A 10,131-nucleotide genomic window follows, 5' to 3' on the forward strand; every position below is an offset into this window, starting at 1 on the left:
CCTTAAAAAAAGGTTACATTCTGTTTTACATCCGGTCCAAAGCTTATAATGAAAATAATTTCTTTTCCTACTTGGTACTGAAAAATAATGTCACAATTCTACTTGCACTTTCTCCTTTTGTTTTATTTTTTGTTAAGTGAAGGAAAGAACTTAGTGGATATGGTTTATAGTTTATACAGTACAAATGCTAGTTGTAAAGTACTAAAGTCTATTTTGTTGAACGTGTATTTAGGATTTTCTTAGATTTTTTTTTTTTTTGAAAGATACATTTTAAATATTTTTAGATGTTACAAATTAAATCTTAAATTGTTTTTTTTAATAAAAAAAAAAAAAAACATAAATATTAAACCTTGAGCACATGAACGATGTCGTTTTGTCTTAAGCTTATAAAACAATTATATATAAATAAATAAATTTTTTGGAAGTTGTATTTGTTTTGCGCTTGGGTAGAGAAGCGTTCATATTTTTGGGATTTGGAGCAAATGCAAGTTCAGCACGGATTTCAAATAACAACAACAAAAAAGCTACAATTTTAAGTCGGATTCGACGAAGCTCGTGATCTCTCTTCGCCTTCGATACTCAACTTTTGTCTCACAGGTTATCTCTCTCTCTCTGTGTCTCAGCCGCCAAAACCCTAACAACTCCCCCTCCCTTGGATTTATTTTTGTTCAATATTTGATTTTCGGATGTCAATTCATTTTGCTTTTTCGAGCACACTCTCATCTGGGCATTTCTCTTTTTAAACAATCAAAATAAAAATTGTTAACAATTTGAAGAATTTTGATGTTATTTATGCTATTTGCTATATATAAAAAAATTTACAAACATTTACTTAATGTGATACAGGTCTGTGTGTGTCTGGTGGTAGAAATCAGGTCTTCATGTGCTTTTAGAAATGGGTTTCTCAGTTTTATCAATGGTTTGTGACTATGCATGGATCTGGGTTTTTTTTTTTTGGGGTTCTGGAGAAAATTGAAGAATTTGAGAGGCCTTTGAATGTTCAGAATTTGATATGCAAACAATATTTAGGCGTGTGGCTTGAAGTGCATAGAAGCTGTTTTACATAACGTTTGTAGACATTAGTCAATATGTATGAATCCCATTTCAGTGTCAGTTTGGTACAGCTTATTTTTCAGCCTTTTGAAAATGGAAGTTGTTTGAAAAAGTTGTACCTAAAAAAAAGAAAAAAAAGAAGTGAAGTTCAAAGCTATGTCTTTCTCTTGGATTGTGTTTGTTACACTATTGATCCTATGGTATCCCAATGTGGGATCCCAGTTGTTTGTGTCAGTGCTCTATTACACAAGTCCTTTTTATTTGCTGAAAAACTATTCCTATCATTTTGTTACACAAGTCACAAGTCCTTTTTTTTCCCTGGGGTGCATGAAATTCATCGCACATCCAATGGTTTGAATGAATAGCTATTTTGCATTCTTTACTTTGTTTCAGCAATATGTTGTTTACGCATGACTCTGATTTGTTTTGATGGGACTATTAGGTAGGTTTAGAGTCTGTTTATCATCCTAGGGGGATTTGTGGATTTTTTTTTTAAATGTTTATGTCTGTTTCTAACTTTAGTAAGAGCTTGTAACATGAATTGGAACCTTGAATTGAAGATAAAATCTCTTGGACATGATGACTTCAGAGGTTTGGCAGAAATTTTTTTTTTCTTTCCTTTCTTTCTTTGGGAATAGTTGTTAATTTGTTATGCATCTCAATGTTGTTGAGATCAAATTCAGGCTAGGACTTGATTAGACCTTGTTTGCTTTTTAGTTCCTTGACAGTGGATTCTGAGTCTCTTAAGACATGACGCTGCCAGCATCTTTCTTTTATTTGTACTTACCAGTTTTTGTGATGGTAATTTGTAATTTTATTAATTCATAATTTATCTGTATGACTGCATTTCATCTTTGTGTGTTTGAAATCTCAACCTTGAACTTGAAGTAACTAGTTAATTGTTTGAGACTCTGACCCCTTGGTTTGGATCATGGAAAAGCAAAATGGAAACTGGTTTTTTAAGTGCATTGAAAAGCTTTCATTCATCATCATCAAGGTTGTTATAATTATTGCTAACATTAAATGTTCTGGGTTCTAGACTTTTAGTTAGCTCAACTGGTAAAGTTTTTTGTTGTTGAATAAGGGACGTAGGTTCGAATCCAGCCTAGACCAAAGCCAATTGGTAGCCTGATTATAAAGAGATATCATATTGAAGCAGATGCCATAGATTCAAATTGTATCGTATCTATTTAAAAAATTGTTAACATTAAATACCCAAAAGGAAAAAAGACACTTGTTAAACAATATTTATGTCCTTTTTGGTTATTTGTCATCAAAATACCATTTTTACACCAATGTCAACAAAACACTCAATTAATAACAACAAATTTCTTCACAGATTTTGCCAAACATTCAACTGGTTTTATCAGTCAGTTCATCTTTTTCATTCAATGATTATTTCAAACAGAAAATTATTATTAAATAATTAAAAATAAAAACAGTTGTAACTAATGGACCCAGAAATTTGTTATCCTTTTTAAGAATTGGTGTCTCTTCTGTAATTTTTTGGGGTTTACCTGATCTGATTTTGGTCCTTTTGAATTTTCATGTAATAATTTTGTTAGGGTTTTGATTGGAGACATGGACAGAGAAACACTGAATATAAAGAAATGGACTGTATTTTACCCAGTTTACATAAACTCGAAGAAGACGGTGGCCGAAGGGAGGCGGATAAGCTTGAGCAATGCTTGTGAAAATCCTACTTGTCTTGAGATCAACGATTGTTGCAGCCATCTCAAACTCCCTTGTGCTATTGAGGTTTGCTTATTAATTTTTTTGAATGAATAGTGGTTATGCTTCTCTTTTATTTTTAATCATTTTTTTTAATGATCTTGGAAGTGTTTGACTATTGCAGCTAGACAAGGCTTATCCACGCGATTTCATGCAAAGAGGGAGAGTGAGGGTACTGCTGAAAAAGGAGGATGGGACTCTGTGCAATCCAGCTATTCCTTCCAGTAAGGGCCAATTACCCTTCCTATTTGAGATGGGAATCTGTAATTAGTTCTTTCTTGGCTATCCTACTTTGGAAAACCACTATATGTCTGAATAAACTATGCATGCATTGTGATCCTTTCTTTCTGAAAACTTAGGCTTGCAGGCTAATCTTCTCTTTTTTTTCGGTGTGTGTGTGCGCGCGTGTGGCTTGCCTGAAGAACATGGACTTCTATATCTATGTTCAAATATATGCAACCTGATGTAAAGGAATGACGATGGTTTTCTTAATTATGCAGCTTATTTTTTGGGTGGGGGGTCCATGTTATTTGTGGCACCACTGTTGAGCTTCAATTACTTTCCTGTCTTAAATATTCATCAGAGGGTGCTTGTTGTTGGTGGCTAATTGATGTGGACAGTTATTGATGTTGTATTAGATCTGCACATATTATTTTCTGGCTTTGTAGATGGGTTAGTGAGGAATTTCTAAAAAGTTTTTTCAGAAGAGTGATGTTATCACCCTTTTTTGTGGTTGAGTGCTCCATTTTGAGAGTCCATGATGTCTTTGTAGTTTTCTCTGTTTGATTTATTTCTTGAAGATAAAAACTTGTTGATAAAATATCTCAATCATTGGTTTTCCATTGTCCTTGGCATGTAGTGGAAATCAACCTTATTAGTGAATGCAGCAGGATAGTGCTCCATTTTGAGAGTCCATGATGTCTTTGTAGTTTTCTCTGTTTGATTTATTTCTTTATAGTGAGGGGGAAGATAAAAACTTGTTGATTAAATATCTCAATCATTGGTTTTCCATTGTCCTTGGCATGTAGTGGAAATCAACCTTATTAGTGAATGCAGCAGGATTTAATCATTTACTTGATTTGATTACTACCAACCTATCATCTTCCACAAACTTCGATTGTGGGAATCTTCCTAAGTGTCATTGCAAAGTGGCTGAATCTGAGACTTGATTTGCAAATTGTAACTGCTCCTTTTCGCCCCCGAAGGTTTACCTTAGGTCAATCAATTCACCTTCATTTATCCTCTTGTCTGGCACACGTGGGCTAAAGTCTGAATTTTCTAGCATGTTTACAATGTTCAGTTCAGTGAACTAGCCCTGCATAATAGTGCTTCAGCTGTGAATATATTAACACATGGTTGACCTCATTTGAAAGTGCTTGTTTTTGCAATTTGTTTCAGCATTTAGAATATCCTGCATTGCTTGATTGTATGAACTAGTCCTTTGTTTGATATTTCTATCTTTGAAGATAGCTCTTTGGAACTTGCTCCTGGGCATGAGCATAAACTACTTAGCCCATTAGGGGTGAATGCCCCTAGAGTACTGGACAACTGGTTCTGACAGGTGGGGTTAGTTGCCCGTAGGTTTTACTGGTTAGAGATGAGTCCAAAGGGATCTTCTTTATGTTATAAATATTTTTTAAAAAAGCTCTTTAGAATTCTTTGTGAGACTTCACCTTTTGGATGTATGGAAGGATGTTTCCCCACCCCCCCCCCCTCTTCCTTTTGACATTATAGATTATCTGAAATCATCAGGGTTGCTTTTAGGCATTCTGAGTTCTCAACTTTTTGCCTGGGCTTTTGGCACTTGTTATACCAACTATGTTGTTAGGGAGTTTTTGTACTTCATTTTATTTTTATTGTCTCACTAATTACAATCATGAAAGGATAGGAAAAAAGGATGTAGCCATATCAGTAACTTATCTGGAAGTGCTATCTGCACAAATTAGTAAAAGTGAATATACCATCCTCCCAACACCATCTTCCCATCTTCTCTTGTGAACTTATCTCTTTTTTTATTATATTGTAGGGAAACAGTTGATGCTCCGTGTTGCTGAGTTGGTACCTCGGCATCCTGGGAGGGTGAAGAAGCAGGAGCCTGCAGCCACATCAACTGCTGGACCTTCAAAATCTTCCAAGGGTGGCAAAAAGAAGAGATAGATCCAATATTGTGAATGCTAATAAGAATTTCACTTTTGACACCCAATTCGCTATAGGTTTCCAATTTTCTCAAAGGGTTGAATCAAAGCAGTTGTAACATTTTAATTGGTTTAGCATCTTGATCTGGTTTGCTTGGAAAAATTTCATTTTCATTATGCTTGAAAGTAAAACCAACTACAAAATTGGCAGGACCTAGCTTGAGTGCTCAGCTTTGTTGTTGCTTTTATTTCTGGCCTTGGAAAAGACTGGCTGTAATTTGCAATCTGCTTGAAATGTGACATATATCAAGGAGATTCTAGGCCTTGACCAGCTGGTGACAAATAAGTTTAAAAACCAAAAAAATAAAAAAATAAAAAAAATAACTAATGGCAACAGTCCGTTTGATTAATAAGCTAAAAGTTTTTTTTTTTTTTTTGCTCTTTATTATCAGATTAACATATTAATAGGTTTTTGGGCGTAGACAGAGATTGAATTCCAAATATCTTATTTGACAATAAGAGATTTTATCAGTCGAACTAACTAGAGCTTACTAATATTATCTCATTTATGAGCCATGATCACATTGGATAGACCTCTAAATAAGGAATGGTGCATTTATATTGCTATTTAAAGGCTTTTTCTCTATGATTAAGTAAAGACAAATCTAAAGGGCAATCCGACAAAAATATAACTCTAACTTTCACTAAAATATTGATTAAAAAATATGGCTACTTTTCTGTTGATTTTTAAATTGCTTTACCTATCTACAAATTAGATTTTCAAAATAAGGATTATATATATATATATATAATAAAAACACTATTTTTTTATTTTTTTGCTACAAAATAACCATGTAATATTTGTTCATTTTTAGAAACTAGTCTCGTAACACTCCCGATTGTATTAATAGTTCTAAATGCGTAATATTAATGAAAAAATGTGTAAATCTCAAATTAAAATAATTGAAAAATTATGACAATATAAAAATAAAAATAAAAACCTCATCACACGCAAAGCCGTATAACGAGGTTAGTATATTTAATGAGTCTAGATAATAACTATTATAAAAAAGTTTTAATACTATTTTCATAAAAAAATATAAAAAATAGTTAAAAAAAATAACTTAATTTTTTCTTTTTTCATAAAAGTTTCTAAAATTATTTCATAAATCAATTCGTTAACTTTTCCCATCTTTGATACCTTCTTCTACAATGGCCAGTAGACTCTCAGCTAAATCAGCAAGTAATACCATTGAAATAGATATGCCGGCCTGACTGGGATTGAGTCAGCCCTTATAAGCCCATAACCCGAACCCGGCCCCCCAAAAAAACACTCATTAGGCCTACCTACCCAGCACCTGATCGAAGAAATGACAAACTAAATCAATCAGAGTTTTTGATAGAGAGAGAGAGAAAGAGAAAAGGAAAGATGGCGATGGGGGCATGTTCAACACAAGCATACGGTGAAGCATGGTACTGGGACACCCGATACTCGAACGAGTCATCGAGCTTCGATTGGTACCAGAAATACCCTTCCTTAGCTCCTCTCATCCATCTCTACATCCCACATCGCCACCATCCTGTCCTCGTTGTCGGATGTGGCAACTCAGGTCTCTCTCTCTCTCTCATGATCCCTATGATCTCTTTAAGTATATTAATTTACAATGTTTTGAAAGATTTTTTTTTAATTTTTTTTTTTAAATTTTCACAGCATTTAGCCAAGACATGGTGGATGATGGGTACGAGGATGTTGTCAACATCGATATTTCCTCTGTTGTTATTGACGCTATGCGCAACAAATACTCTACTCGTCCACAACTTAAATGTATCCTTTTTTTTTTTTTTTTTGGTCATGATGATGATTGCTATTTATTAATGTGTTTCAATTATTTGTATAGGAGATCGTTTAATTCAATTGAGCTAACTGAACCCACGGTGGATCACTTGTATATTTATGTGCTACATGAATTGTTACAACTCAATATGTATATATATTTAGAAACACACAATAGGATTTGAGACTTATTGGGTACATTTCATAATGATAGCTCTTTACCATTAGCTCAAAAAATCAATGTGTTTCTTTTTTTTTTTTGTTTAGGCAAGATTTGATCTCAAGAGGATTTAGTAGTTGAGCTAACTAAAACCCACATGGATTCTGTCACTTGTAAATTAATGTGCTACTTGAATTGTGTTATAATTTATGCTTGTTGCAAGAAAACTAAGAAAACGCTGTATATTATTGTGTGTCAATAGCTGTACAGAAGTTGCCTTTATATAGATCCTTTACCTCCTAAATATACAAAATGTGGTACAACAGGTATCACGTCCAAACGGGGCATGGACCTATTCTACAATAACACTTGCTAGTGTTTAGATGTGACAAAGAAGCATAAGACTTCCACTGCTATGAGCCTAGTTGTCTCATTTAGAAATTAATGCCTAATATAGGTTGGGTCTTGGTTTGATGGCAAGTGTCTTCCACCAAAAACGTCACGTCATGGGTTCAAGTCCAGGAATCAACCCTCTAAATAAATAAATAAACCAAATTAGTTGTAAAGCTACTAACCAATAACCTCTCTCACCTCTCTTAGACCCTGCAAAAGTGGAAGCTTTGTATGACCTTCTTTAGAAATTAATGCCTAATGTGACTATGTAATGGTATGAACCACAATAATCAATAGATTAATAAATGCAGTACTTGTACAAATTCTATGAATTTTGTACTGAAATTTTTTGATTTTGTTAGAAGTTTTCTGCAATGAAGTTCTTCTGCGTGTTGCAGCTGTGCTTTCCTTAATTAGTAGGTAGACATGACAATGGATGTTCGAGATATGAGTGCTTTTCAGACAGGTTCCTTCGATGCCATTGTTGACAAAGGTTCTTTGCTTTATGCACAGCATTTGGGTTGCTTGTTATTTTTGTTTTGGCTTTTCATTTCATTTGCTGATATTTTTTTTATAATTGTTTTGTATGGTCTTTCAGGGACTCTAGACTCTCTTCTGGTGAGTGCTGCATGTTTGTGATGATTCAATCTTTATTGAAATCATGCTTACAGCAATTTTTTGTCCATAGTGTGGAAATAATTCAAGACAAAATGCTGTCAAGATGCTTGAGGAAGTTTGGAGGTAAACATAAACCAAAAACAATAGTGTACAATTGTTTCAAACATTTGCTTCTTTTTTTTTTGCTTGATCTGTTCACCATTATTGAAGCAGTTGATGACAAACTATAGGGTCCTCAAGGATAAAGGAGTCTATATTTTGGTAAATATAGTTACTATACCTTATTCTCTTCCTTCTGTTTTCTTTTTCATTCATAACTTTCATGCATTTGCTTGAGCTACAACAGCTATTGGGATGTAATACGTCTTTGCATATATATTTTTTTTAATCTGACTAGTCTCAATAATGCTGCAGATCACATATGGAGCTCCAATTTATCGCCTCAATTTGTTGAAAGATTCATGCTTGTGGACAATAAAACTCCATGTGATAGGTGGATTAAAGTTTTATTCTAGTTATTATCATAATCTGTTACATGTCTTTTCTTGCTTTCTTTCAAGAATGAGATGTATGTCTCCCCAGGCTCTCAGTTCAGCCTGGTTTCCACTGTCATTGCTTTCTTGCTTTTTCTAATTCTCTCTATCTTTTGAGGGGAAAGGGGGAGGATAACCTTAAGAAGTATTGAACATTAGACATTGAGGGTGAGATTCTTGGTTCACATTCACCAATTTTATATGTGGGACTATGATGCCTAAAATTGGAACGACTGAACTAGTGGTTTTGGACATTTTAGACACATTATATTTTTTCCATTGGGTTTGGTTGTTTTTTGTTGTTGTTATTATTGACAACGTCAATTTTCCAAGTAGACTTTAAGTAAGCCCTCTTCTCTTTATCTCCAGGCAGCTACCCAATTCCCCTCTGCAAAAGAGAAATAATTTTGTGCCAAGAGTTTTTTATAAGTTTGTGATACAATGATATGTTACAACTTAGAAAACTAATCTTCCACCCAAATGTTTCCTGCATTATGCATTATATATATTTTATTACAACTGGGTGAGATGTTACTTGCTAAGGAGGGTCAGGTGTTTCTACTATCTACATCAATTGCTGCCTATGTAGTATTCCTATTTTGTTTTGGAAAACTCCAATATAATCTTCCTCTTGAATTTCAGAAGTACAAGAAAATATGATATATAATTCCCTGAATTGAGCTAACTGTTTAACACATGCAGAGAAACTTGTGTTGGAAGAAAGCGCTGAACATCCAAAATGGAAGCTGACTGATCCTGTTCCATTAGATGGTGATGGAAGCTCCATGGAAACAGCGCTTGGAAAGAACCCTGATGTCCATTATGTATACATTTGTACTAAGGTTGGTAATAAAAATGTATCATCATAACTCTGTGTCCCTAGTCATTAAAATCTGATATATCAATTTTCTTGATCACTTGTAAAATAATTTATGGTTTGTTATTTTTATACACTTGCTTGCAAAAAGGTTGGTCATATGAGATGAGTCTAAGCTGTCCTTTATATGCAATTTAACAAAGCTTTTCTCCTTATCCTTTTTTCTCTTAGGATGAATCTTTAAAAGCAGGACCGAAGCATGAAGTGATAGTTGAGTAAGGACGATAAGCATCTTCAAACTATTTTGGAAATTCTTTTTGTTGTATTTTATGGAATGTGTTGTTCTGACAGTGATAATTAGTTTTGTGGTGTATGTCTGTCAATTGGCCATTAGTATAACCTTCCATTGAATCAATCTTTGATTTTCTTTATTTAGAAGTTGAGGCGATTGAAGTCAAGCCAATTACAATGTAATGGTGAAGCTCTGTATTTCTTAGTGTTTTTAACTTTAAGTAATGTAGACATTATATTTTTCGCAACTTTTTTAACAACTGCTAAGGTGGGAAGTTGTTGATTTTCTCATGCATTCACTATTGATGTCACTATATTGTCTATCATTGAGAATTGTCATAAGTTGCGTGGGTGGACTTGTTTTAACTTTTGCCAAGCACAAAAGTATGCAAGGACTGTGTTGATTTAATTTTTTTTGGTTTTTTTAAGAGAAGTAAAGCAACTAAAACTATCCTATGATTGCTTGATTAGAATAACATCAACTAAAGGCTTGTGGGTTGGAAGAAAATATACCTCTAAAGGGGGTTGGCTGACTCTAATAAAGAGAGTACTCTCGCAATATTTAA

General features: G+C 33.8%; 2 protein-coding genes across 2 annotated transcripts; both read left to right on the plus strand.

The window, feature by feature from the left end:
• Window positions 1-418: 418 nt before the first annotated feature.
• LOC111990261 (signal recognition particle 19 kDa protein) lies at window positions 419-5,136 on the plus strand. The gene is made up of 4 exons (XM_024022056.2): window positions 419-597; window positions 2,619-2,811; window positions 2,909-3,008; window positions 4,811-5,136. Exons 2-4 carry the CDS (start codon window positions 2,635-2,637, stop codon window positions 4,939-4,941), a joined length of 408 nt encoding a protein of 135 aa, XP_023877824.1. The 5' UTR covers window positions 419-597; window positions 2,619-2,634; the 3' UTR covers window positions 4,942-5,136.
• Window positions 5,137-6,134: 998 nt separating this feature from the next.
• LOC111990258 (uncharacterized) lies at window positions 6,135-9,813 on the plus strand. The gene is made up of 9 exons (XM_024022053.2): window positions 6,135-6,529; window positions 6,631-6,744; window positions 7,731-7,799; window positions 7,905-7,924; window positions 7,995-8,047; window positions 8,155-8,185; window positions 8,339-8,417; window positions 9,160-9,299; window positions 9,506-9,813. The coding sequence occupies exons 1-9, from the start codon at window positions 6,349-6,351 to the stop codon at window positions 9,551-9,553; spliced, it is 735 nt and encodes a 244-aa protein (XP_023877821.1). The 5' UTR covers window positions 6,135-6,348; the 3' UTR covers window positions 9,554-9,813.
• Window positions 9,814-10,131: the final 318 nt, after the last annotated feature.

The sequence above is a fragment of the Quercus suber genome, unplaced genomic scaffold (assembly GCF_002906115.3).
Source record: "Quercus suber isolate HL8 unplaced genomic scaffold, Cork oak 2.0 scaffold_480, whole genome shotgun sequence".
In the NCBI taxonomy this organism is placed as follows: Eukaryota; Viridiplantae; Streptophyta; class Magnoliopsida; order Fagales; family Fagaceae; genus Quercus; species Quercus suber.

Coding starts and splice junctions, on each gene's coding strand:
- LOC111990261 (XM_024022056.2), top strand. CDS start 2,635: ATGGACAGAGAAACACTGAATATAAAGAAATGGACTGTATTTTACCCA. Junction 2,812..2,908: donor AACTCCCTTGTGCTATTGAG/GTTTGCTTATTA, acceptor TGACTATTGCAG/CTAGACAAGGCTTATCCACG. Junction 3,009..4,810: donor CAATCCAGCTATTCCTTCCA/GTAAGGGCCAAT, acceptor ATTATATTGTAG/GGAAACAGTTGATGCTCCGT.
- LOC111990258 (XM_024022053.2), top strand. CDS start 6,349: ATGGCGATGGGGGCATGTTCAACACAAGCATACGGTGAAGCATGGTAC. Junction 6,530..6,630: donor TGTCGGATGTGGCAACTCAG/GTCTCTCTCTCT, acceptor AAATTTTCACAG/CATTTAGCCAAGACATGGTG. Junction 9,300..9,505: donor ATGTATACATTTGTACTAAG/GTTGGTAATAAA, acceptor TTTTTCTCTTAG/GATGAATCTTTAAAAGCAGG.